The 24,597-nt window shown below is 38.7% G+C and overlaps 5 protein-coding genes across 7 annotated transcripts; 3 read left to right on the top strand and 2 right to left on the bottom strand.

Moving 5' to 3' along the window:
• Positions 1–2,250: 2,250 nt before the first annotated feature.
• On the bottom strand, positions 2,251–3,653 carry fahd1 (fumarylacetoacetate hydrolase domain containing 1). The gene has a single exon (XM_030790855.1). The coding sequence runs from the start codon at positions 3,420–3,422 to the stop codon at positions 2,766–2,768; it is 657 nt and encodes a 218-aa protein (XP_030646715.1). The 5' UTR covers positions 3,423–3,653; the 3' UTR covers positions 2,251–2,765.
• A 147-nt stretch (positions 3,654–3,800) lies between these two features.
• LOC115826901 (hydroxyacylglutathione hydrolase, mitochondrial) lies at positions 3,801–8,394 on the top strand. Of its 2 annotated transcripts, XM_030790848.1 has the most exons (9): positions 3,801–3,896; positions 4,606–4,778; positions 4,868–4,932; positions 5,630–5,747; positions 5,935–6,043; positions 6,611–6,714; positions 6,956–7,057; positions 7,138–7,217; positions 7,431–8,394. In XM_030790848.1, exons 1-9 carry the CDS (start codon positions 3,827–3,829, stop codon positions 7,528–7,530), a joined length of 921 nt encoding a protein of 306 aa, XP_030646708.1. In that variant the 5' UTR covers positions 3,801–3,826; the 3' UTR covers positions 7,531–8,394. The 2 variants fall into 2 exon arrangements, with proteins under 2 accessions (XP_030646708.1, XP_030646709.1); XM_030790849.1 differs by lacking the exon at positions 3,801–3,896 and having other exon boundaries at positions 4,591–4,778.
• Positions 8,395–8,640: 246 nt separating this feature from the next.
• Positions 8,641–11,579, top strand: LOC115826903 (hydroxyacylglutathione hydrolase-like protein). Its single transcript, XM_030790852.1, has 9 exons — positions 8,641–8,695; positions 9,036–9,167; positions 9,280–9,344; positions 9,441–9,558; positions 9,727–9,835; positions 9,934–10,037; positions 10,283–10,384; positions 10,493–10,572; positions 11,366–11,579. The coding sequence occupies exons 2-9, from the start codon at positions 9,063–9,065 to the stop codon at positions 11,514–11,516; spliced, it is 834 nt and encodes a 277-aa protein (XP_030646712.1). The 5' UTR covers positions 8,641–8,695; positions 9,036–9,062; the 3' UTR covers positions 11,517–11,579.
• Positions 11,580–12,579: 1,000 nt separating this feature from the next.
• narfl (nuclear prelamin A recognition factor-like) lies at positions 12,580–17,319 on the bottom strand. 2 transcript variants are annotated; one of them, XM_030790841.1, is made up of 11 exons: positions 17,253–17,319; positions 16,819–16,914; positions 16,166–16,309; positions 15,649–15,778; positions 15,263–15,397; positions 14,848–14,966; positions 14,589–14,718; positions 14,403–14,475; positions 14,144–14,281; positions 13,835–13,992; positions 12,580–13,583 (listed from the first exon to the last, which is right to left on the bottom strand). In XM_030790841.1, exons 1-11 carry the CDS (start codon positions 17,316–17,318, stop codon positions 13,342–13,344), a joined length of 1,431 nt encoding a protein of 476 aa, XP_030646701.1. In that variant the 5' UTR covers position 17,319; the 3' UTR covers positions 12,580–13,341. The 2 variants fall into 2 exon arrangements, with proteins under 2 accessions (XP_030646701.1, XP_030646699.1); XM_030790839.1 differs by having other exon boundaries at positions 15,649–15,781.
• Positions 17,320–17,999: 680 nt separating this feature from the next.
• Positions 18,000–24,255, top strand: LOC115826887 (hexosaminidase D). The gene is made up of 14 exons (XM_030790829.1): positions 18,000–18,080; positions 19,050–19,139; positions 19,390–19,672; positions 19,866–19,975; positions 20,099–20,186; positions 20,906–21,070; positions 21,291–21,474; positions 21,719–21,790; positions 21,970–22,174; positions 22,369–22,451; positions 22,623–22,698; positions 22,808–22,906; positions 23,101–23,190; positions 23,770–24,255. The coding sequence occupies exons 2-14, from the start codon at positions 19,060–19,062 to the stop codon at positions 23,960–23,962; spliced, it is 1,728 nt and encodes a 575-aa protein (XP_030646689.1). The 5' UTR covers positions 18,000–18,080; positions 19,050–19,059; the 3' UTR covers positions 23,963–24,255.
• Positions 24,256–24,597: the final 342 nt, after the last annotated feature.

Genomic DNA, 24,597 nt, shown 5'->3' on the forward strand with positions numbered 1-24,597 from the left:
ATGGTACTGTCTGCTTGGCTACATCTTTATAGCCAGGAACTCTGTTACATTCCATAGATTCATCTTTTCAGTCCATATAACATCTCTGCCATTTCCATATAAAAGTGCTAATTGGTTCTCGATATATTCCATGATTTTATTAAACCCTAGCCACTATGTTATTAATGCTTTGTGAAGGATTTACTTCGGCACAATGTGATTGCATCCATATGTGATGGAACACCCATTGAAGTCTGAGTTCAATTAGAGGATCCAATAAGAAGACAACATAAAGTTTACAGAGAAGAACTTTTTGAAGAGGTTGATAGGGATTATGTTTGTCGAAACCAAAACACAGAGATAAACAGCATCTGGCTGTTAAAAGCTGAATACATCTGCATTTTAAGATGGCATTACTGGATTGTTAAAAAAATATATATTTTACTGTATGTCACTGTCTTGTGCAAATGATTTTATCCACAGATTTGGCATTTGAGTTTGATTTTTCGCATATTCATGTTTGGAACTGTTGCAGGCATTACATATGTTATGTCTTTCTTTCTTCATGGATTGTATAAGAGAAGAATTTGAGAATTGTGATGAGCCAGATCCAGCATTGGCTGACATGCTGCTGAAATCTTTCCCAATAGTCTTAATACTGAAACTTGACAGCTTTCTACAGGGAGCCAAAATTTTTTGATCAACAACGGCACTCTGACAAAATGTAATATTTTTGAAAGCATTGGATAAATTAGCACCAATGGATTTATGTCATTTGGAAGGTGTATAGCTGAACCAATCCTAATATATTTGACATAAAAATCCCACAATAGTTTCTGATTCTTGCACTTCATCAAAAAGAGAAACCATTAGATTTCACCTTTCAGTGAGGACAGTGTTCTCAACATCCAACTCTTCAACTGCTACAGGGTAGGCAGACAGTACAGAATGACATAAGTGTCAGTATCATTGTGACTGCAGAGTTGATTCTTCAGGTAACCCAGATCCTGAGAAAGTTAGAGCCTTATGACACTCATGTGGTCGTGACAGCATTGCCCTCTCAAGCACTGAACTCTAAATGGACCCTAAAGTTTGCTTTGAACTGAGTGTCTCCCTCTGACAGTGGGTAATATCACCTGTCAGAATTGAACAATGGTATGAAACAGTAGCTTAAGTATAAAATGGCAATACCATCAAGATGTTCACAAGGTATTGAATGACTAGATCACCACTATTTATCTAAGAAAAGTATGAATAAAATGTATCTGTGTGGAGTGGACACTGATATGAATGATTGTAATGGGGAATGTTCTAAGTCTGTTTTGCAGTCCCTGAAGGACCAGACCTAAAGAGCCATGAGGGCGGCATGCCTGGGAGGTGTGGGAAGATGAACACATTGAATCAGGTTACATGGGGCAGCCCAGGGACAGCCAAAGACAGGGATGACTGATCTCGAAAACAGAGAGGCCAAAATGAGATGTGTAATCGAACCTGGAACAGATGTTAGACACCCCTGAAAAAAAAAAGTGCACAGGAGAGGGTGAGACCAATACAGCCAAGATTTACAGCATGAAGGCACCATGCTAGGTAAGACCAGTCTACACAAAAGAGAGATGGGTTTAATTTTTTATAACGTAGTCGACTGGTAGAATCCATCACAAAGATAAACTATTTTTAAGAAGCTGTATTCAAGGTGAACAGCTTAATCTTATACTAACTTCAGTGAAGAGTTAAAAAAAAAAAAAAATATATATATATATATATATATATTAAGTAAAGTATTAAGTAATATATATATTATATATTAAGTAAAATGAGGGAAATTTTCTTGGAAATGTCCTGTGTCTCATTTCCAGACCAGCGTATTTGTTTCCTAATTACTTGTCACCAAGCCTACCGCTGTTGTTGAATTTAACAAAAAGGTCAACATGGAAAATTATTTACTTGGTTTTGGTCACATTTTTGGGTGAAGAATGTTTGTTTAGCAATGACAGGGCCAACAAGGGTAGCCTCAGAATTGGATTTTAACACGTTTACTCATCATTAGCCAACAGGCTGAGCCGACGATGAAATCCATATGTCACTGTAAATACAAGATGACAATGTGTGCCCATGTGATAAATCTCTAAAGATCCCTAGAGTAAAATTGCGGCATCACACGTGGAGTAGAATTGTGACGGTCAATAAAGAAAATCTGAGGATTTCAGAGTAAATGCTGCACTGCCCTCATGTGGGAAAAATTATATAACCACCAATAATTTCATTTATTGTTTGCTCTACCACATGAATATGTCGCATACAAACACATGAAGTACAAATACACCAAACATATCGGCAGCAAGTGAGCAAACTGAATCAGAATTGACCCAGTGAGCACCATGTTTCTGAGACAGGATATACAGTATGCTGCATAATATAACGATGCTTAGATCCCCCAAACAACATCTGTTATTTCTCTGTGTAGTAATGCTTTGTGTTGTCATATTTGGTAATTGATGTGACAATTCAGGAGCATTTAGGCACATAATGACTTCACATGTAATAAACTTGTGAGGACCATACACAAAATGATTAAAGATATATGAAATATTTATTTTAACAAAAATTAAAAATCCATTCAGTTATGAAAGACATAAGAATAGCCTTGCAGAGACCCTCTGGGCCTTTTTTGGTCTTTGCACACGACAGCTGGATTTCACCAGTTACTAACAGCGGCAATATATATTTGTGATGTGCATACAGGTCAGTCAAACTATATGACATTTTTATGTAAATGCAAGAATAGGTCACAATCTGTCAACTTTAAATGTCATTGTGAGAATGTCCTCGATGCCAGCTTGCAACTCATCAAACTCCTGGACGCTGGACACCCCTTTAGGAGTGCCGGTGAGGATGAGGTCCCCTTCCTCCAGAGAGATAATCTCACTGATGTAGCTGATTAGGTATGGAATGGAGAAAATCATTTGAGACGTGTGGCCATTCTGGCGCATCTTGTCGTTTACCTTCAGCCACAAGTTTACGTTCCCGGGATCTGGGATTTTCTCTTTAGAAATGAAATCACTGACGGGGCAAGAGGTGTTGAATGCTTTGGCCAAAGTCCATGGTAGACCTTTGGATTTACAATCGTCTTGTACGTCCCGAGCAGTCATGTCTAAGCACAAAGCGTAGCCGGCCACATGCTCCATGGCAGAAGTTTGGGGGATTGCTGTACCCCCTTTTCCAATGACAATTCCAAGCTCAACTTCATGGTGAAGATTACTAGAGTAATGTGGCACAAGTATTGGAGAGCCTTCTTTCACATAGGCGGACGGGGGCTTCAGGAAAAGCACCGGTTCGGTTGGCACAGCGTTTTTCAGCTCTTTAGCATGGTCGGCGTAATTTCTTCCGACACAGATGATCTTCCTTCCCCATTCCCAAAACCGTGTTATATTTCTGGTGGTCATTCTGATACGCTTCGTTACAAGAACTGAGTTAACACCAGATAAATGACCTTTGAACGGTGCTAATCCCAGTCTGAACCTGTCACAAACTACGGATCACGACAAGTAACAAAATTAGTACATGCTACCCTCATTTTTACAGCTAATATTATCCTCTAAGAACGTAGGTCCCCATTAGTCGAATCTAAAATAAATTATCTCGATTATTTAATCCATATTTTTTACAATCGCTGACTAATAATCGTCAACTGAACACTGAAAGTTGGCAGTTTTGTTTGACTGCCACTCCCCCATAATTGATTGGTTCAGCTGGGGTCAAAGTTAAAAGTGGGTTGTGCTGCTCTTTAAACCAAACTTTCCACTTCCTTCATAAGCTGTCGTTACATTTGGACCCCGTCAGTGTTGTTATGTTTTTCAGATCGTTGGTGGCGAGTGCATGCACACTTGGTGTTCTTGGAGCTGCTTCATATAAATTTGGTATGTCTTTTAACTGACTAAAACATTATTGTTAGTGAAACTGTAGCGTCAAATTCTCAGGAATTCTTCAGTCTTGGACAAGGGCTGCCCTGACACCGTTTGACATTAGCTTATTAAGTCTATGGTTTGCCTGGACACATGCAGATGCAGCTGTCCCAAACCAGAGTTAACTGGTTGCCTCCGTTGTATGACTCAAGGTTACATCATCCATGATAAGGTTTCCAGACTCTAATGCTAAGAATCGCAATACGTCTACACTTAGAAACAGTAGCTTTTTTATATATAAAAAAAAAAAAAATCATGAAACAGCTCGCAGTGACAAAGTGGTTTTACCGTGTAAAAAATCGTTACCATTACCATTCCAGTATGTCATTCACACCATAACAATGCATTTATTAAAGCTTAATTACAAATCTTTACAAATGCTTTCATTTCCTTCTTCACTTTAAGCAGTTGCATGAATGACAGACCTTGAGGCCGTATTGAGACATCGAAAAAATGAAATAACTTTGCCAAAAAACGTCTAGAACTGAAAACCAAATGTGCTTCAGGGCAAACCTCATAGATGACTAATGATAGAGTAATTGTGCAAATTCATCCTTACTTGGCCGATTTAAAAAACATACACTAGTCGGCACTGGTTTCCACTGCATTCTGTTACAACAACAGACACTGATCTGAACGCCTCTGATTTTTTTTGTACTCGAAGTCCCAACGCAAGTCAGAGCGTTACTGCACTCCAGTGTAAGAAAATCGTCTCTTGTGGAACAAACAGACATGAAGATAGAGTTACTACCGGCCCTGACAGATAACTATATGTACCTTCTCATTGATGAAGACACGAAGGAAGCTGCAATTGTGGATCCTGTCGAACCAGTGAAGGTAAACAATTTTTGAGTGGTCCTAAAAAGTTTCATAAGAGGACCAGCCATAGAGATAGTTTATTTATCAGGGGGTTTTATCTGTATAAGGTTGTAGAGGCTGTGAAAAAGCATGGAGTGAAACTCAAGACTGTACTGACTACTCATCATCACTGGTAAGTTGTGACCAACCAAACCTTGTGACTGAATTTAGTCAGCAGTTAGAGGTTAGTATCAGACAAGGACCAAGACTACTCTTCGACCTCAAAATACAGTGTTAGTCCTAGGGCTTTCATCACATAAACTGTGCAAAAAAGCAACACTAAATATTTGCGTAAATTATGAAATAACCGATGAATAAAAAGACAAGTATTTAGAGAAATGAGTCCCTGTAAGAATATTCAAGTGCCTCAGAAATATGTACATGCCACGTGGGATCTGTATTTTTCCTAGATATTTGCACATAATTCAAATAAACTCAAACTCTGTAAATGCTAAATACCAACTCCTGTGGAAAAAATGATATGTATGTATGCTGTAGCTCTATATTTGTATAAACACAGGGTTTACAAATAAGGTCTGTGGATCAGTCTTACTCCTTGTCTGAGCCATAAACCAGCCCATTCTAATGCAAAGTGCAAGGTGTTGATGGGCGTGTCAGTTTTCATTCTTGCGAGAATCAAAAGCACACAGTGTTGTATTAACACCGAGAGTATTTATATTGCTCAACACTGGTCCCAGATTGAGACAATAAAAAACCCTCGGAGTTAATCACACACAGGCAAATTTGGTATATGTTTGGGGCATGTGTCCGCATCACTGAGGGTAATGATTATGTGGAAGGAAAAAGGTCTGTTTGGATTTGGTTAACAGGGATCATGCTGGTGGCAATGAAAAGATGGTGAAGCTGGTGCCAGGGCTAACAGTGTATGGAGGAGATGACAGAGTGGGAGCCCTCACTAAGAAAGTAACACACCACAACACTTTCAAAGTAAGTCTCACTCATAAACCTCTACTCAATCTGTTTGTACTCACAGTTTTAGTGAATTTGCAAGCAGATGGTAGGAAGATTTTTAGGGGATTATCAAATAAAATGAGGAGATTAACGATTTTGATTTTCTTTTTTTCTAAACTGCGATTGTATATTAAATGCCTCTTTGGACCTTATTCATTCTAAGGTGGGTTCACTGGATGTAAAATGCTTATTTACTCCTTGTCACACCACTGGACACATCTGTTACTATGTGACAAAAGAAAACAGCTCCGAACCCCCAGCTGTGTTCACGGGTAAGACTTAGATCTGATGATTGTTAATCTCTGTATTAACATAATTTTCTTTTTCTAAGCCTGCCACCACCCCCCCCCCCCCTCTTCAGAGGATAACTTTATTTTTATTTATTTGTTTTTTTCAATACCTTTAGTGAAGCTGCTCCGTACCCACCCACCCACCTAGCCTAACCCCATTTTATATTAACATCATTTTAAATGATTGGTTGTATAGTTTTATTAGATGTATATGTGTGAGTAACAAATGAACAGCACTCTCTCAGATATAACATTAGAATCAAGGCTCCCTCACTTGTCAGGTACTCTGCTAGAATATGTGTAGTTATGCCTTGCCGTGAAAGAACCTTCATTGAGCTCTCAGGAAGCATTACAAATAAAGTGCCCATTAAGCTGAGAGATTTAAAAGTCTTCTCAGATGCCTTGATTAGTGCAGTATTAAATCCTCCATAGTCTTGTAATTTAGTGTGTGTTTACAAAACATTATTTTTCATGTTAATAGCTATTTAAGAATGTGTAGTGACAAATTCAAAGAGCCATTAATTTGTTTTGCTTTAATTTTGTGTGTAGGGGACACGTTGTTCGTGGCTGGCTGTGGGAAGTTTTTTGAGGGTACCGCTGAAGAGATGTACAAAGCTTTAATTGACATTTTAGGACATCTGCCCCCTGAAACGGTAAAGACTAAACAGTTTATATAAACACAGACTGAATTCAGTCACTCTTTTTACAATAATTCTGTGGAACATTTATGCATGTTCAGTACTAAAGGTTTGTTCGCTGTGGTTTTGCAAGGTTTTCCTCTAGTTTCTTCAAATTATATAGAATTAGCGTTTCACAGTAAACAGAATCAATCTATGTATAGAGAGGAGTTTGACTTGTAGAGCAGATTTTCACAATGAACTGTTCATGTTTCAGCGTGTCTTCTGCGGCCATGAGTACACCATCAGTAATCTGAAATTTGCACGACATGTTGAACCAGGCAATGAAGTCATTCGTAAAAAGTTAGCCTGGGCTAAGGTATATTTCCTTTTGCATTGACTTTTCAAGAGTTACAGAGTTTTAAATGAGTTGAGTAACCAGCCAGTGTTGTCTATTAGGAGAAATATTCAAATGGGGAGCCCACGATTCCTTCGACTATTGCTGATGAGTTCACCTTTAATCCCTTCATGAGAGTGAGGTGAGGAGTATAACCGACCTTCACACACACAGATGTACTGCCAGCTGTCCTTTCACAGCATAAAAAGTGATGTGAAATTTCACTGATGATAAATGACATTGATTGTCTCAAATTTCAAAGTTTTTTGAGATCACACGTGTGTTTGCGAATCTTTGTTTGCCAGAAAGCTTAAGCAAATTTCTTGTTTGTCCTTGGCTTTTGCTTTTTCTACAGGGAGAAGTCTGTACAATCACATGCAGGTATGAGCGATCCCATCGATACAATGAGAAGCATCCGTAAAGAAAAAGACGGCTTTAGGGTCCCCAAGGACTAAAGAACCGAACCCGAAAGAACAAAAAAAAAAGGAATAAGTTCCACTCTACGATGCAGAGACGCTTACATCATGCTGTTACTAACAGTCGTAATGACCACTTCATACTAGACACTACTACATAAGCCTAATGTTATAACATATTTTAGTAAGTGGTACAAGCCAAATAAGAATGTGTAATAACGTTCCATCCAAATAAGGCTCTGTGGTGTTTTAGATGTATTTTCAGAATGTATAGGTAAAACTCTATAGAGCTTGTATATTATATTCATAGAGATATATTACAAATGTCACTGTCAAAGTCACAGGTTGTGCATGTGGCTGCAGATCTTGCATTTCTGTCAACTTTTTGGTCTATTTATGGTGTAAACTTTATTTGTCTGGATTTAAAGTAATGAATAGAAAACTGAATGAGTAGCACAAATCAGAAAGCTTGCCACACAGCATGGTAGACTGCAAATACTATGTCATAACTTAATATAAAGCAGGGAAATTCTTACTGAAGAGAATATATGTGTTTTACATAATGTGCAATGTCTTTGTAAATTTGAAAGTAATTATTTTTAATTCTTAAATGTAACAGTCTTTGTTACTATGTCGTGCCCTAAATAAGAATTACATATAATACATGTACAGTTGGTTTGTCATTGTGTTGTGTTGTTTTAATATGATTTCCCACAAAATCAATGATCTTTAACTATGGTTGGTAATGTTCTGTTAATTGATATTAAGTTTCATCGTTTTATCAGTTTATTTCAAGCACAAGAGAGAGAGAAGGTTTGCATAATTGTAAATGCATTGTTTTGAGTATTGTCAAGCCAATCTTGCACTTTCTATTATTAAAAGTCAACGACTGTCTTTTGCCCAGTTTTGATTTGTTTTTCATCTTTATATTCTTAATTTCCATGTATGCCTTAAAATGTACCTGAAATACCGTAAATAGGAAAAAAACATATGAAAAGAAAAGCAATTACCATATAACAGGATATCCCAGAGCAACATCTGTTTCTGGATTATAGATCTGCTAAGGCTGAGGAGTTGATTGTGCTGCAACGATTAACTAAGCCTTAGTCGCCTATCGCCTTTTCTGTGATAAACTTGTCGGACTGGAAGTGTACCAACAAAACTATTCCCCTCGGAACGAATTTATAGTTATCTTTTGTTAAAGGTAAATTATTAGGCTTTAGTACATATACATGCAAACAGTATTTACAATGCGTTGATTAGCTCTTATTTGGTCATTGATTTTCACGTCTTGAACGCATGTATTCATTTTGCTTGTTGGCATGTCTGTTGTGCACGACTGAGAGTGGAACTGGTGCTAAGTTAACTTCACTAAAGCTTAATGCAATGGGGAAATGTTGATGTTGTTATCTAACTATACTATTTCCTTGCGTGGTTTAACAGACGACAGGAATGATAGTTCATTGTTTTTATAGAGATGAACAACCTGATAGATAGAAAAGCTCGCGGACTAAATTTGATTTCAACTGCTTGTACGTTGCTAGTGCCTCTATGCCGTTTACTGGAGAACCATGAAAGTAAAGGTGATATCAGTCTTGGAGGATAACTACATGTATTTGGTGATTGAGGAACAAACTAAAGAAGCTATCGCCATTGACCCTGCAGTACCGCATCGGGTGAGATTAAATGATATCTGATTTTGATTTTGATTTTTTGTTTTTGGTAATAATCTCAGTGACTTCATGACTGTGTTAGAGCTTTTTAGCCAGTCATAAATATGTTTGACAGCTCCTGGAGATTCTTAAACGGGAGGGACTGAAACTCACAGCAATCCTTACTACTCATCATCACTGGTATTTATAATTTTCATTATCTCCTGACTGCTCGATTCTTAAAGATGTTAAACAGCTTTAAAACCAGAAACTCTACAGATGTGCTGTCTTCTGCAGGGATCATGCCCGAGGCAATGAGGCTTTGGTAAAAGAGATCCCTGAACTACGGGTGTATGGGGGAGATGACCGCATTGGTGGTCTCACCGACAAAGTCGTCGGCGACCAAGAACTCAAGGTAAGCGGTGTCCTTCGAGGACGTCAGCCTGTAGTCAGCAGTCTTGTTGATATTAGTGTGTATCTAGCAAGTTTATGTGCCTGCTTTAGTTCAGTGTGTTGAGCTGTGTGCTTTATCAGATTGAATGCACTTAGATGTAAACTACTGTGATCTCATTTTTTCCTCCAGTTTAACTCTATTAATGTGAGGTGCCTGTTCACTCCTTGCCATACCTCAGGACACATGTGCTATTTTGTATGGGAGGATGGCTGCACAGATCCCCCTGCCGTTTTTACAGGTGAGTTTGTCAAAGATGGTCTAGTGGTTCTATTAGTTTCAGTGAAGAACTAATGCCGTATACCTGACTTAAACACCATGGTCTGCACTGGTTGTCAGGGGATACACTGTTCATTGGTGGCTGTGGCAGATTCTTTGAGGGGACTGCTGAACAGATGTACCATAATCTGACCAAAGTGCTGGGCACCCTACCTCAGGACACGGTCAGTCATGGTTGCCAAATGTAAGAGAGGATAAGAGGCTGAGAGAGATCATATTACACAAGTGCGTCACTCTGACCAACACCTGCCACTAATACAGTAGCGCTCTTAATGGAGACTGGTATCAGGTCTTGTGCTGATATTGTGTTTTTCTTCACAAATCTAAAGGACTTCCAGTTGATGGCTTTTGAACTGCTTAAACTGATAATATACTATAATATATCTAAAGCTTGGTTTGGTTCCCACAGAAGATCTTCTGTGGGCATGAATACACAGTCAAAAACCTCAAGTTTGCTTTGCTGGTGGAACCAGAGAACGAGAAGGTGAAAGAGATGCTGACCTGGGCGAAGGTACTGTATTCCATTTAAGTCAATAAGCTATATAGAAAAAACACATATTATTGGGCCTGCCTTTCCATAATCTTCTTTCTTTCTTTCTTTCTCTCTTTCTTACCTAAGGCAAGAGATGATGATGATAAGCCAACAGTACCATCAACGTTGCATGAGGAATTTGAATATAATCCATTCCTCCGTCTCTCGTAAGTATCACACACGACAGCATGGAGAAGTTAGGGACGGGAATGGGGAAGTACACAACAGGGTGACATTTTGACATCTTGGTTACATTTTGGGTTGTGGAGTTATTTGCTGAAGAAAGAAAATGAGATAAGGATCAAGACAAGCCATGCAATAGTGAAAACAGCAGTTGGAAAATCATTGAGAAAAGAGGAAGTGTAGGCTTCCACCATGAAGGGCAGAAGTAACAGAAAACTGATGAAAATGAAGTTGGTGAAAGTAAACTTGAATTAAAAAATAGAGTTGATTAAGATCCCTGTGAATTGAATATTTGAGTGAGAATTTAAGTGATAATTTATCACTGATACATCGTCATTTGATTTGATAAATACAAAGATCAGTTGTTTAAAAAAGTGTTGATTTGATAAAGAGCCTTGTTTCATAACTCATCACCATTTTCCATTATTCATCCTGTGTCATTCATACCACAAAGCTACCATTGTTGCTCATGGTTGTCTCATTTTGTATGTTCTGTGGTAAGTAATGTTGTGTACTTGACTTTGTGCCTTGTACATAAACTGCGAGCACTGTGTGCAGTGTGTTTTGTCCCACGGCACTGGTGACAACAAAGAAAATTCCGGTACATGCCTCTGCAATTTGCAATCACACAGTGTGCTGGCAAATAAAGTGCCTTCTGATATATGATTTACTATAGTGTTTTAGGGACTTTCAGGGTCAGCATTTCAGTATAGAAAGGTTAATGAAGAAAGGGTGGACAGAATAACCAAGCGGTTTTCTCATTTATCTCTTCCATAGCGAGGAGAGTGTGCAGAAGTTCACCGGGAAAACCGATCCCATTGAGGTGCTGAGGGTTCTGCGTAAAGAGAAGGACAATTTCAAGAAACCCAAAGAGAGAGTTCTTCCTCATGCCATGTTAGCTCTAGAGTGGGGTCTTCTCAGACCATGATGTCTCTTTACCACTGAAGCTCTAAACGTCATATGCAAACACCAGTTTACGGTGTTCAAACGCAGGGAGAAAAACTGGGGCTTTTCATTGTGATGACCAGCAAGACAGTAAAACAGTAAAAATGAGCTGCTTGACCTACAACCTGTTTTTTTTTTTTTAAGTGAATAGGGAAATGATCTAAATGCTTGAGGTTCTGACTAAAACTGCGTAAGGTAGAATGAGTATGGCAGCAGCATTCTAGCTTACAGGAAAAGACCCAACTACTACACTTATTTTAGTGATTAAAGTCAGTATTGACTGCCTACGTTGCACATAAACTAGAGTAAATACTGTGCACATTTGAGATTTTTTTTCTTTAACCTTTTTTTGCACAATGTATATACTTAGAATAATTAATTTTACAAGATTATGTACACATATTAAGTTAATCAAGCTTTTAAAAATGAATCACTTCATTGGTGTAAGACCTGGCACACATCTGCACAGATTCACTGATCCTCAGTTTATTTTTTCAGAAAAGAAAGGTAGCACTTAATATTACAAGAATGTGAACAAGGAGAACACTACATCATATACATTATTTACAAATGTACTGAAGGTAACGTGAGAAAGAAAATACTGATTACGTTCATAAAACCTGTTATGGAACTGAATAATATCTTCGTTTTAAATGCTCTTCTTTTCTGTATCCTCTATGCATGCTGTGAATGGTTATGATTCTATAGAGAACTACACTGATTGCTAATACGTTTGCTTGAAAGCGACTGCACCAGTCTGGGCTGCACATTTGATGTATGTCAGCACAGACAAATAAATAAGAAGAGTGTTTATTATGAACCATAGTTACTGGAGAAATTAACGTCTTGTCATTTTTCCCTTTAAAACACCATCTCAATAATAAAGCATCTATCAGAAAACGTAGCCACTGTTTTGACCACTGTTTTCCATTTTCAATGTTTATGAGTCACCCTTCATTGATCAGTGAAAGAAAAACTTAACATCAAGTCATTAGGTAAAATATTTTTATTTATTTCCTTTACAATTTTCTCAATAAATATGATAGGAATGATTACATACACATTTGTATACATAAATGTATTTACTTGTATGTGTTATCACAAGGTGAATATGTGGTACAGAATACAGAATTCACTTTTTCTCCAGGTATATACCACAGAGTAACACACAACTGGTTCCACTAAATAAATACAGGGTGCTGAAAATTAACAATCTATTTGCACGAAATTATTATGTAATACACATATTCTTAGCTTCACCTAATAAATTATGCCTGTGATTCTTAATCGAAGAAGTTTAAACCTGCATTAATCATGGCTCTGGAGATATGGATCATCTCTGTCAAAAAAAAAAGAATCAGTGGTTCTGCAAATAACTCCTTTATTTGCAGAATATGTTTCTTATTCTTATTTTTCTTCTTCGCGAGTTTCTTTATGGTAACAGGAATAAAAATGCATGTTAAATCCAAATCCCAAACAGGGATATCTTCAAATAAAAGTAATTATAGGTTGTAAATGAGAACCCTAAACCCAAAATAGATTGCATAAGGCCATTGACATAAGGAAGTTCTCTGTGGTACTTGGCACTATATCTTATTGAAGCAGCACAGCTCCAGTGCTAAGTTGAGTATGACGTGCAGTATGTCAGGTGTCATATACATGTTGTGCGCTTATAATAATTCAAGTACAGAAGCCTGGATATGAAACTGTGGATGCCCCAACACTTCTCTCTCTCTCACATGATACACATTCAAGTCTGACTGCTAGTGCATTTGATAAGGACAGGAGCCTGCCCGGCTACTCTCTCTTCACCACTTAATGGTGAGTCCGTTGGTCATCTTCTCCACGGCGTGGTATTGCGTGTGCAGGAGCTCTCGAGCACGCTCCTCTCCCACACTCTCTAACCAGGTGTGGTACAGCTCAGCCACCCGTGTGTCGTCCTCAGGTACCGACAAACGCTCCTCCCTGTAAAGCTCCTCCACCTGCTGCAGTAATTCTTTATTGGACTGATCAGGCAATGGCTTCAGCTGCCCTCCACCATTAAGACATCCTGTGAAGGAAAAAAAAACAATGTAAGGATGTGCTGCTCTACCTCGCAGGATGAAAACCCCTCAGGAAAATTCTGCTCTAATCCTAATCTAATCCAGCAAACTACTGGTTATATTTTTATTTGGGGCTATTCATTAGAAGCATGACCTATACCTGTTCTTCACAACAAACCTCGACCTCTGTTGACAGATAACAAGGTTGCAACCTAACAGGCTGGAATGAAATGAAAATTTTTAAATCATGCTTGTTTACCTGATGGGCATGCCATCACTTCAACAAAGTGGTAGGGAGATTTGCCCCTCTTCAGCTTCTGCACCAGGTTCTGGATGTTACGGAAGCCATACGTGGCAGCAAAACGGAGCAGAACAGTACCGTCCTTCTCTAAGGTAACCTCCTGGAAGTCCTTATTCCTGGTGAGAAATATTTCAGTCAGATTCAAGATTTACACAACATGATTCACCATAATACTTGAGAATGCTTTGACAGAAAATTCTTTAAACTGTAACTGACTGTAATTTAATCGACTTCATTGAATCAGTCATTTTATCCAACCAGACATACTTGAGTGTTTTGTAGGTGATTTCCTCCACCTCAACTCCAAAGAGCTGTTTGGCTGCGTGTTTGTAGACATGGTGCAGATAGCCTCCAGAGCCACTTCCTGCATGACCTAGCAATTCATCTCCACACACACTGCTGAACCTGGTGTGTCAAACACACACAAACAAAATCACCTTATATCATACTAAATCTCATTTCGACAGAACAGGATCCACCACAAAACATTCCATCAATCAAAAAGTTCTGGATGTTGCAAACTCACATTTTGTCTAAAGGTGCTGGATCTACGTCCCTCAGAGACACACCTTCCTCCTCCAACATCTTAAGAACTTCTCCTGTGAATAAGATATACATGATATTGAAAATCTATACACGTTATAAAATACACTCTGTCCAACAGCATTGATATGTTATGGCTGTCATCAGCAGATTGTCTGGTCTTCTTTACCTGAGGTGATAACACAATCAACCTCCCTAGTTTCAGCCTCCGTGAGATAAAAATCCGACCTTGAAGCCTCTAGCTTCTTATCATAGCATGGCATCACAGTCACGTGATAGATCCTCTGAGGCGGCAGACCCTGCACACATCAACCAATGATTAGCTCAACTGTCAGTTACTGCTTGTCCAACACATGGGTACAGTTTGACCAGTTACTGGGGATTTGTAAACTTCCAGATGTACTATATTGAGCTGAACCTCGAGTTACCTCCTGACTGGCAAAGTAGCCCTTCACTAAGGAGCCCATCATCTGCTGTGGTGAGCGGGTGGTACTAATGTAGGGAAGGATGAAGTCACCGTGTGTCTTTTCAGCATAGCAGATCCAACCTGTTCTCACGACACAAAAATGACATTTCAGTCAGGGCTGCGTATGTGATGTCGGACGTTATTTCTGAGACTGTGGGCTGACACGAAAGCACATAACAATACAAAAGGATACTTGTATTTGTCTAGAACAGCTTTTTATAATCTTGGTCATAGGATGAATTAGTCTAAGAATTCTATATGCATCTATATGTTTAAGCTGATAAAAGACTGATCAGACATTGAAGAAACACAGATTCAGAATACGAAACTGGCTCAGTGAGATGGTTTGGGAAACCAGCGATTAAGGAGGAAATTACCTGGGCAGGCAGATGCCAGCATTGGCAAAGCCTTTTTGTCTTCTTCTTTCCGACTGAATCGTTCTATAAATTCCCTCTGGCTTTCCAGCAGGCTGAAGGTTCGACTGAAGCTGGTGTCAAACACATGATGAACACCTGAGACCAAGAAACCGAGTTCAGTCCAAAAGGTCACACGGGAATGGAAGCATCTCATCATTACCATCAAAAGTCCAGGTTAAAACAAATTTATAGTATAGTGCTATAATGTATTTTTTAAAATCTTCACTGCTGAAGTAAACCAATACATTTTGTTAATTTACAATAAACACGACAATTAAAATATTTTTCAACATCATTTTTTCCCACTGTTTTTGGAAATTCCATTCCTTCCCCACAAAAGCAGTTACCAAGGTTTTTGAAGAAGGATGTGAGTCTCCTGCCAGTCTCACTAGAACTCAGACCAAAGCGTGCAGCCAGAGAGGCTCTGGACTGTGGGGACACAGACACCACTACCACCTTCTGCTCAGCGCTGCTGCTCTGCTGTACAACGCACACACAAAACAGTGGGATCAAACAGCCAGCTGGGATGATCAGTCGGCACTCAAGACTAAAACAGCTAATGTCCAAGCAAATCACCATCACCAAGAACAACAGCAACAATCAGACTGGTTAACTGCTTCATTATGTTTCCTCTAAAGGGTTATTAGTTATTTAATACAAGTAGAGTAATATTTAAGCGTACTGACAGAATTTGCCCCAATACGTTCATGTTTCTTATACACAGATATATAAGCAGATGTATATGTAAAATCCATTTAGGAAGGGTTTCACTAAGTCCTTAAACCCCAGAATTAAAACAGCCTGAAGAGTGCTGATACTCCTGATACCCATTACCAATATAGGTGCACATTTCAGTGAAAGCACCTTGTTGTGATGAAGCACTCTGTAGAGCTCCTCATGGCTTTGCTGTGTGATAAGGACGCTTTCAGCAGAGGTGATGCAGCCACTGCAGGCCAGGCAGTCATTCAGAGTTATCTTTGCCTTCTCCAGCTTCTGCATGCGTCCATCCTGCAAAAGAAGATGTTTCCTTCTTTAAACATCAAATGTAAAACCATCTCTTTGAATCTTTGAGCAGAGATAGTAAAAAAAAGTGCAAACACTGAATGACAGAGAAAACTGAATGACTTGAATAATCAATATCACGTGGACAATGAATCGTTTGAGTGATAAATATCATGTGTCAGGAAGACAATTCAGAAGTCTCCCAACATTTGCAGCTTAGCAGGGAACACACTGCTGTTTAATGATATTTGCACAGTCAACACACTCTTTAGACTTACATGTTATTCAGGTTATGCAACAACAAAATTCAGCGTTGGCTTTGTGTTTTCCTGTAATGGATGAACATAGGGTATCCCAAACTACAGTGAGGGTCAGGGCTGTTTTACAACCTCTGAAATTTTGCTCACTGGAGAACTGCACCAAGCTTGAAAGCTATATAACGTTTTAAAAGCAGTTACTAAGATAAGGAGCGGCCTAATTAGCTGTACAGAAAAAAGTACCAAATCTTCACCCACCTGATTAACCTGAAAGTAACTTCCGTCATCTTCTATTTGTATTTTGGCCACGGACCTCCCCTGTTTCTTCTCCACTTTCACTGGTTTCACACATTCCTTAAAAGACGGACCACAACTGTTACACTGACTATTAATTAATTAATAGTCACTATAATACATTAAGTCCTTCATACACAATCCGATTCACAAGTATTTTAAGAGCATTTCAAAGACAAACGGGCTCAAGCTCTCTTACTCTGTGTCCGTCCTAACAATTTCAGCAACACTGCGTATTGAGTATGTTTGCTAACTACCCAAGTTGGCTCGCAGGCTTATATGTTAGTTGTAAACTTAGTCCGACAGTCAACATTGTATTTCGCAAACAGCGTGAGCTAAATCTTTATATATATTTCATTCCTTCAGCTTCTTTCTTCAATTGTGTCATCTCTTTTTACCTGAGACGGAGTTATAAAATCATCCAGGTCAGTCAACTGCAACACCCCGCTGAAATGCGAAGCCATGTTTTTGACAGTAATGCCGTAAAGTGTAAAAAAATGTCCGACCGCTGTCGTAAAGCAGTAGTTGTTACTTCAGCGCTTAGATCTCAACACATCACGAACTACACCCTCTCCTGTTTCTTGACAAAACACATTATTGTGAAGACGTTATCCATAACCAAAATTTTCTTCCTCATTTTATCTCTCTTGGTTTTTCTATTTTGTGCCGGTTCGCCACATAAGCATGCTGTCCAGAAAATACCACATAAAAAGGCAAGTGTACATTCGGACTTTTACGCGAAATACGAGGAAATTATTGTTATTCTGATGTATTTTAAACAATACAAATGTATTTAGCAGAGCATTTGAAATAGGCGGGATTCAAATCGCAGCTTTTGTAGATGCACTCACTCTATTCCCGTACTTGTAGTCTTATACATGCGCATCCTCTACAGACAGGTACATTAACAATAGTACGAACATGACGACAGTCATACCTATACCTATACACTGAATTAAGAACCTGTTTAGTGACAAACACTGGAACTTGCTTCCTGTTTAATTCTTCTTATAGAATATACAACCAGCCTCATGCATGACAGGCTTCTTCGGGTTTTCTGTGTACCAATTCCGGAGTTGACATGTCAGATACTTCAACGGGGTGAAAGGGGAGTTACTGGATAGTCTCCTGTATCTGATATACGGAAGCAATTTGCCTCCTCCGCATAATTTAATGATCTCACATTTGAGGAGCTACGCATAAGAGATCAAACACCAACCATTTCTGTAAGTACCTGCAGCTTCTTGCACATTTATGTTTCAGCCGTTCTGTCCTGCGTGGTTCTTTGCAGTGAGCGAACGGACTCTGAGCAACCTATAGAAACATCTTTTTAGATATAAATATAGATTATAAACAACATTTTGCACAGAGTACTTAGGCTGCACATTGTTCTGACAAAGTGAGAGTATTAAAATTTGTTCACAGATATGAGCAAGCTTGCTACATTAGGTCTATTTTAATAGCATACGAAGTAAAAGTCTTGGTACTTCTCACGCTTTCGGTTACACACTTTGCTAGTAAAGTCCTTTAAAAGAGTAATCTGCGATCCGTTTGTGAAGATAGCAGGTGCAAGGACCTAGAGAATAAGCTCAGTAATTCGTTGTACCACTCCATTCTGCCAGGGAAATTTCTATGTGTTTTGTTAAACAGCTGATTGAGCTGTTTTATACAAGGAATATTAGGGCCACATGGGGGGGGGGGGGGGGGGGGGGGGGTGGCGGGGATTCTGAGATTTCGAGAATAAAGGCGTTATTTAACGAGAATAAAGCCTTAATTTTACGGGCGAAAACCCCCCACAATTTTTAGGAAAATATATTACCAGCAACGAACAAAACGGGCGAGAGGACGGTCAATGACAGCCTGAGCCTGCCTCTGAAAACTGCTGTTTGTTGCAGGCGTCGTTCCGTGCCACACACATCATTATCACACACACACAGGGTGCTGATGTGCAAAAAGATTAAGTATTTCATTACTGTGAAACCTGTACGAAAGTATAATTTAACAAGATGCCTTAATTTCCTCTTTTTAACGCAGGCGGCAGGCTGATATTTCCCCATTTTAATCTCATCAAATAACGACTTTATTGTCGTTAAATAGCGACTCTATTCTCGAAATCTCATTATTTTCCCCCCTTAGTGTGGCCGTAATACTCCGTCGTAGTTTCTCTTGTCATAGTACTCTATTTTTTTTTCTAGTGCACTAATTATGGCCAGTGCAAGGGCTTTGAGATTGATAGTTTTCGGCTTGGTGGTTGTGGCTACAGTGAAACTGCTCTACTCCCCCAGGTGAGATCATTGCCTTTATGCTAAGTAAATATGAGTAAGTTAAAAGCATATATAGATAGATAGATAGATAGATAGATAGATTTATGGACAGATAGATATCAGGTGTCTGATGTGTAGTAAACTTGATCTTTTGAGAAGAAGTGCCTCAAAGAAACATTTAACCTCTTATTACAAATGAAAAGGACTAGTGACACTCTTGATATCCTTGTTTGCCATGCCAGTTTTTCTGATCTTTGGCTTACTTTTCAAGGAGAGAATCCGGACAAAGAAGACATTCAGCTGACATGGAGATGAGGGACTTCTGGGCTAAGAGTGATGGTCATTATAAGCTTGTTGACAAAGACAAAGTTGTGCCATCTCCAGGTGTAAAAAACTCTCATCCTCAAGAATCTCTTCCTTTAGAACCTCTTCATGAAATAGTAAAAGAAAACAAGCAGGTCATACAAGTATCAGTAGATACAAGCCAAACCCCACTCTATATTGTACACTTGGATCTGAAAGGCGCGGCACCCAAAGTCAAATATCTGAAACAGGTATGACAGCTCTTCAGTGCTCCAATGAAACAATGGTTTCGAAGTTAAGCCAATCACCTTTTTAAAAAGAAAAATGTTTATTGAGTTTTTACATGGTATTACAATTAAAACAGAAATCTTCAAATACAAAGTGAATTTTGTACCAATCACATTTTGAATGTAATTGGTAATTGCTGTGAATGGTCTCTTGCAGATTTTCCCTTTACTATCATCTCTTGGAGCAAAAGGAATTTTACTGGAGTATGAGGATATGTTTCCTTATGAAGGGGAGTTAGAGATTCTCAGATCACCTTATGCATACAGGTGTGTGTACAAAGCTCTAACAGTGCAAATACATTCTCACACTGCCCATGTTGTACTCTCAAACCATATACAACACAATAGATTTTAACTTAGAAATTATTCATCCTTCTTTTTTTGCAACAGTGTGGAAGACATCGAGGAAATTAAGTCCCAGGCAAAACTCAACAACCTTGAGTTGATTCCATTAATACAGGTGTTTGGACACTTGGAGGTAATAATAGAGCATAATATTTGAAAGAGCACTTGAAGGAAATTACAAACTAATACTAAGGGGACAGACCATGCTTTTATAAAAATTCAATCGCTGAAAAGCACAACGGACATGTATTTCTTTGTCAAATATATATTGACTGTACTGACAACACCAGACTCTCAGTCAGAGAATTGCCTGAGAGGTTGCTCTTGTTGTGGGTTGTGCAAGATAAAGGTTGGACTGAGAAAACTGAAAATATTTTGACCATACCTGAAATGATTTCTTTTTGCTTTGTGTTGTATTTTGTTGTTGCATTATCAATTTTGGAAAAAAAAAAAAAATATTTGAAGCTATGGCATTTTTCTTAGCGTTTTGCACACCCTGCAGAAGAATGCTTGTCAAATTACTTTCCAAATAATACCTTTAGATATCCCACAAAAAATCCGGAGCGGGCTGGCCTCCGTATCCAGAGCCTGCGTGGTTTTCATAGGCAGAGACCCATAATATATTCCCTTTACTTCTTTGCATTCTTGAGCACAGGGACCGAGTAGAATAGGCAACGCTAATACCTTACAGATCACAAAATGCTTCGGTTGACTTTTCACTTTCCACGCACCCAGGTTTGGTTATTCCCTGAAATGGATCATTTTGGGAGTATTTAGATGGAACTAGTCTCTCATACACTTACCAAACATTCTATTTTCTTAACAAACATTCTATTTTCTCTTCCTATGTAGTTTGTCCTGAAGCATGAGAAGTTCTTCCACATAAGAGAGGTGGCAAGCTTTCCCAACAGTCTAAATCCTCTGGTGCCTGGCAGCATGGAGCTAGTGAGAAACATGTTAAGGCAGGTCCTGAAGAGACACCCAGAGGCCCGGTGGTTCCACATCGGAGCTGATGAGGTAGTCGAATGAGATCATGGAGTTCTTGTTGTAGTTTGACCTCCCAAATTTAAATCACGAGAATGGAGAGCAGAAGTCTTTTATATTATTTGGAATGAGCATGATTCATTGAATGCTTTACACGCTCTGATAAATTTGATCATTTCTCTGGTAGTTGAAAGATTTTATCAATGTAAGGATGAAATCTGTAAAACAAACTTGTCCTCTTTTACTTAATCAGGTCCATGGCCTTGGGGAAAGCCAAGATTCTAAAAACTGGTTGCATAGTAATAAGGGAGATATTGCAAAGCTGTTCTTCAGTCATGTCACCTCAGTGGCACGCTTCATGGCTGAAACAAGACCTGGAATAAAAATTCTACTCTGGGAGGACATGCTCAGGAAAATGAGCCCTGACGCTATCAGAGGTATATCCAGGGGGTTTAGTACAGCTGCATCTGACAGAGTTTAAAATTCTCTCCTACACTGGCTGCATTTGGCTGGGTTTTCAGCTAATATGTCATAGCTGGTTATAATGACAGGCCTTCGATGTCATACTGCAGTACAGTAGTGTTACAGCACTGTCTTCGTTTTGCTCCTTGTTGCTGTACAGTTTTTGGACTGGTCATGTTGTATAACAGATTATTTTTTTTACCACTGCTCTTTTTACAGAGTCACAATTGCCAAATTACGCATTTCCCATGATATGGAACCATTTGCCAAATATGAACATAGACTTTATTGGTAAGGCTGTGTTTTGCTGCCATGAGATTTCTAGCTTTAAGGTGAAACAAAAATTGTATTCATACTTTTGAAGTATAATTGTAGATTATTATATAATATCCAGTAGTCTAATACATCTCCACATACCTGACTTCCATTTCACTTAAATGCCATCTGATGAAAGACTTTCTTATCTTTAGGTCAGTTAATTTCTAAATATGAAAAAGCAGGCTTTAAGGGTGTTTGGTTTGCCAGTGCTTTTAAAGGAGCCTCAAAGATTGACCAAATATGGACACCATTGGACCATCACTTACAAAACCACTTATCATGGCTTAAAATCATGGCCCTGATGCCCAAATACCCCTCCATATCCTTTCAGGGCATTGCTCTGACTGGTTGGCAAAGGTAAATTGTCACAGTGCATATTTTCATACCTCGTGTGTCCTGTCCCATCTCCATATTCTCCTTTATCGGGTAGAGTAATGTGTCACGCACATTCTGTCATTTAATTGCTTTGGGACTGTGGTAAAACTATGATGTTAAATTTGCCTGTGCTCTGGTTACAAAGTTTTGTTCTAATTTAATCCTTTTTATTTTAGATATGAGCACCATACAGTGCTTTGTGAACTGTTTCCAGTTGCAATTCCCTCTCTTGCGATATGCCTGCAGACCCTGAAATATGGTGAGTTATGGAAAACATGCCTTACATTAAGAATCATATCAAGGCAGTGTGTGTGTGAGAGAGAGAGAAATCTGTCTTGTTTTGTCTGTAAAATGACATGGGTTTATTTACACATTATAGCTCGAACACAATGATTAGAACTAATATAATGTGTATGTATCTCTGGGGCAGGTTCATTTAACACTGAGGCACGGAACCAGGTCCACCAGATCTTGGGCTGCAACATTGTGATGGAGAAAAACATTTGGTATGTGGTATATCGTAGAATATAGATCCATCTCATGTACATGTCTAAATAAAAGAAAGATTATCTGGCTATGCTACTCTGTGATGTGTCCTGTCCATGTATTCTGCAGTGAGGGAAATGGGGCATTTGCTGGGTCGGAGCTTTATCACATGGTATACAAGATTTACAAAAACCTCCACGACTCCACTGCGAAAATGCTACAACACTAGTAAGTGTTTAGTGTTACTTGTAAAACCAAACATTTTATTAAGTATATTAAATATGATAATGCCCGTAATTGTAAAACACTTTGTTTTTTTTTATACTGTAGCCTAAGCAAGGTTAACAACCTTGAAATATATTTTTCTTTTTCTTTTATGGTAGTTGTATTGTTTTACTGTGTCTTGGGGTTTTGTCTTACAGTCACCTTAGAGGATCATTTAGTCGCTACCATAGAAAATACAACTTTGCCAATCCACGAAATATTGCATTTTTCATGGAGCCACTGAAGAAGTGAGTATATATATTAACAATCCAGCCGAATATGTCTTGCTCTCTTTAAAACATTGAAAGGTTAATAGTGTATCGTTATATTTTGAAACTGTATCGTTCTGAAGCTTGCTTTCAAAATGATGACTGTGATCACTCTTTGAGATGAAAACATTTCTGATTTATATGAATTAAATTTGGGGGGGGGGGGGCAGGATGGATGTTACATTTTCATTTGATAGTGTCTGACTGTTCCTTTCTCAAACCTGCCCTAACAAACCATCCTTGTCAACTAATAAAACTGCTGAAGCTGGATAAGAGGCTGCTGCACTCTTATTGAACTCATATTTGCTGTCACGTGTACAGGATTTCTTTCAGGTTTATGGCAGGGTATGATTCAGGAATCATGGGAGAAATGTAAATACTCAGGAGACAGAAGGACACTTTACCGTCAGGAATCTGGGCGCAGTTGTGAATCGAGCAATGCATACCGATCTTCTGTTTCTCTTATTTGAGCACCTCTCTCTTCCAGACCATAATTTTATTTCGTGTAATCTCACAAACCCAGGCAGCTCTGCATTACAATTTTCCCTCTCCTTTTAGGTTGCTGGATGAATGGGAGATCTTTGTACAATCTCTCCATAAAACAATGGAGGACATTTATTACCCAGATACTATTGAGGAGTGGATGGATGAGTTTGTAAACCAGGATTTAGCCTTGCTGCAGGAGCTGATGAAAGACGCACAACGCATCGTAAAACTCAATGGCCAGCCTAAGGTGTTGAAAATCTTATAGGACCACACCCTTCAGAGAGGACACAGAGGCTAATGCAAAATTTGCCCCTTTGCAAAAACAACCGAAGTGACTTTTAGGGCTGTTGGAAACACCGCTAAAAGAAGTGGTCTTACGTGAAGGAAGAAGAATGTCAAGCTTTGAGTGGCAGAGTGAAATGTTTTTTATGCAACTTGGGAAAATCACAAATCATACACAGTAGTTATCCAAATTGTTAGGTTTTGTATTAGGGTGAAATGTTAATTTAATGCAAACCATTGCCCTTCGGAGAGGAGGAAAAAAACATCAATTTCTGCTTATACACATCAGAAATTATCAGTCTGAATATCCTGGTGTAATGTAAGTTTGTTGACTTTTCTGATGTTAATGTAAATAAATAAAACTAACATGTTGTAATACTTCACTGAATGGAGTTTTCATTGATAGGATATAAGGAGGGTCTTGAATGAACATAAATGATTCTCAACCTGATATATTAGTTGCAATTGTCTAAATATGCATTGTGACAGTACAACAACTGCTCCTTATTGTTTTGATGGCTGTTTTGTGTTTTGACAGCGGCACTAAGCGAAAAGAGTTAGTGAACTACATGCACGCAACGCCCGCCTTAAACATTTCCCTAGCCCTTATGTTGTTAT

This window comes from Chanos chanos, chromosome 13, assembly GCF_902362185.1.
Source record: "Chanos chanos chromosome 13, fChaCha1.1, whole genome shotgun sequence".
In the NCBI taxonomy this organism is placed as follows: Eukaryota; Metazoa; Chordata; class Actinopteri; order Gonorynchiformes; family Chanidae; genus Chanos; species Chanos chanos.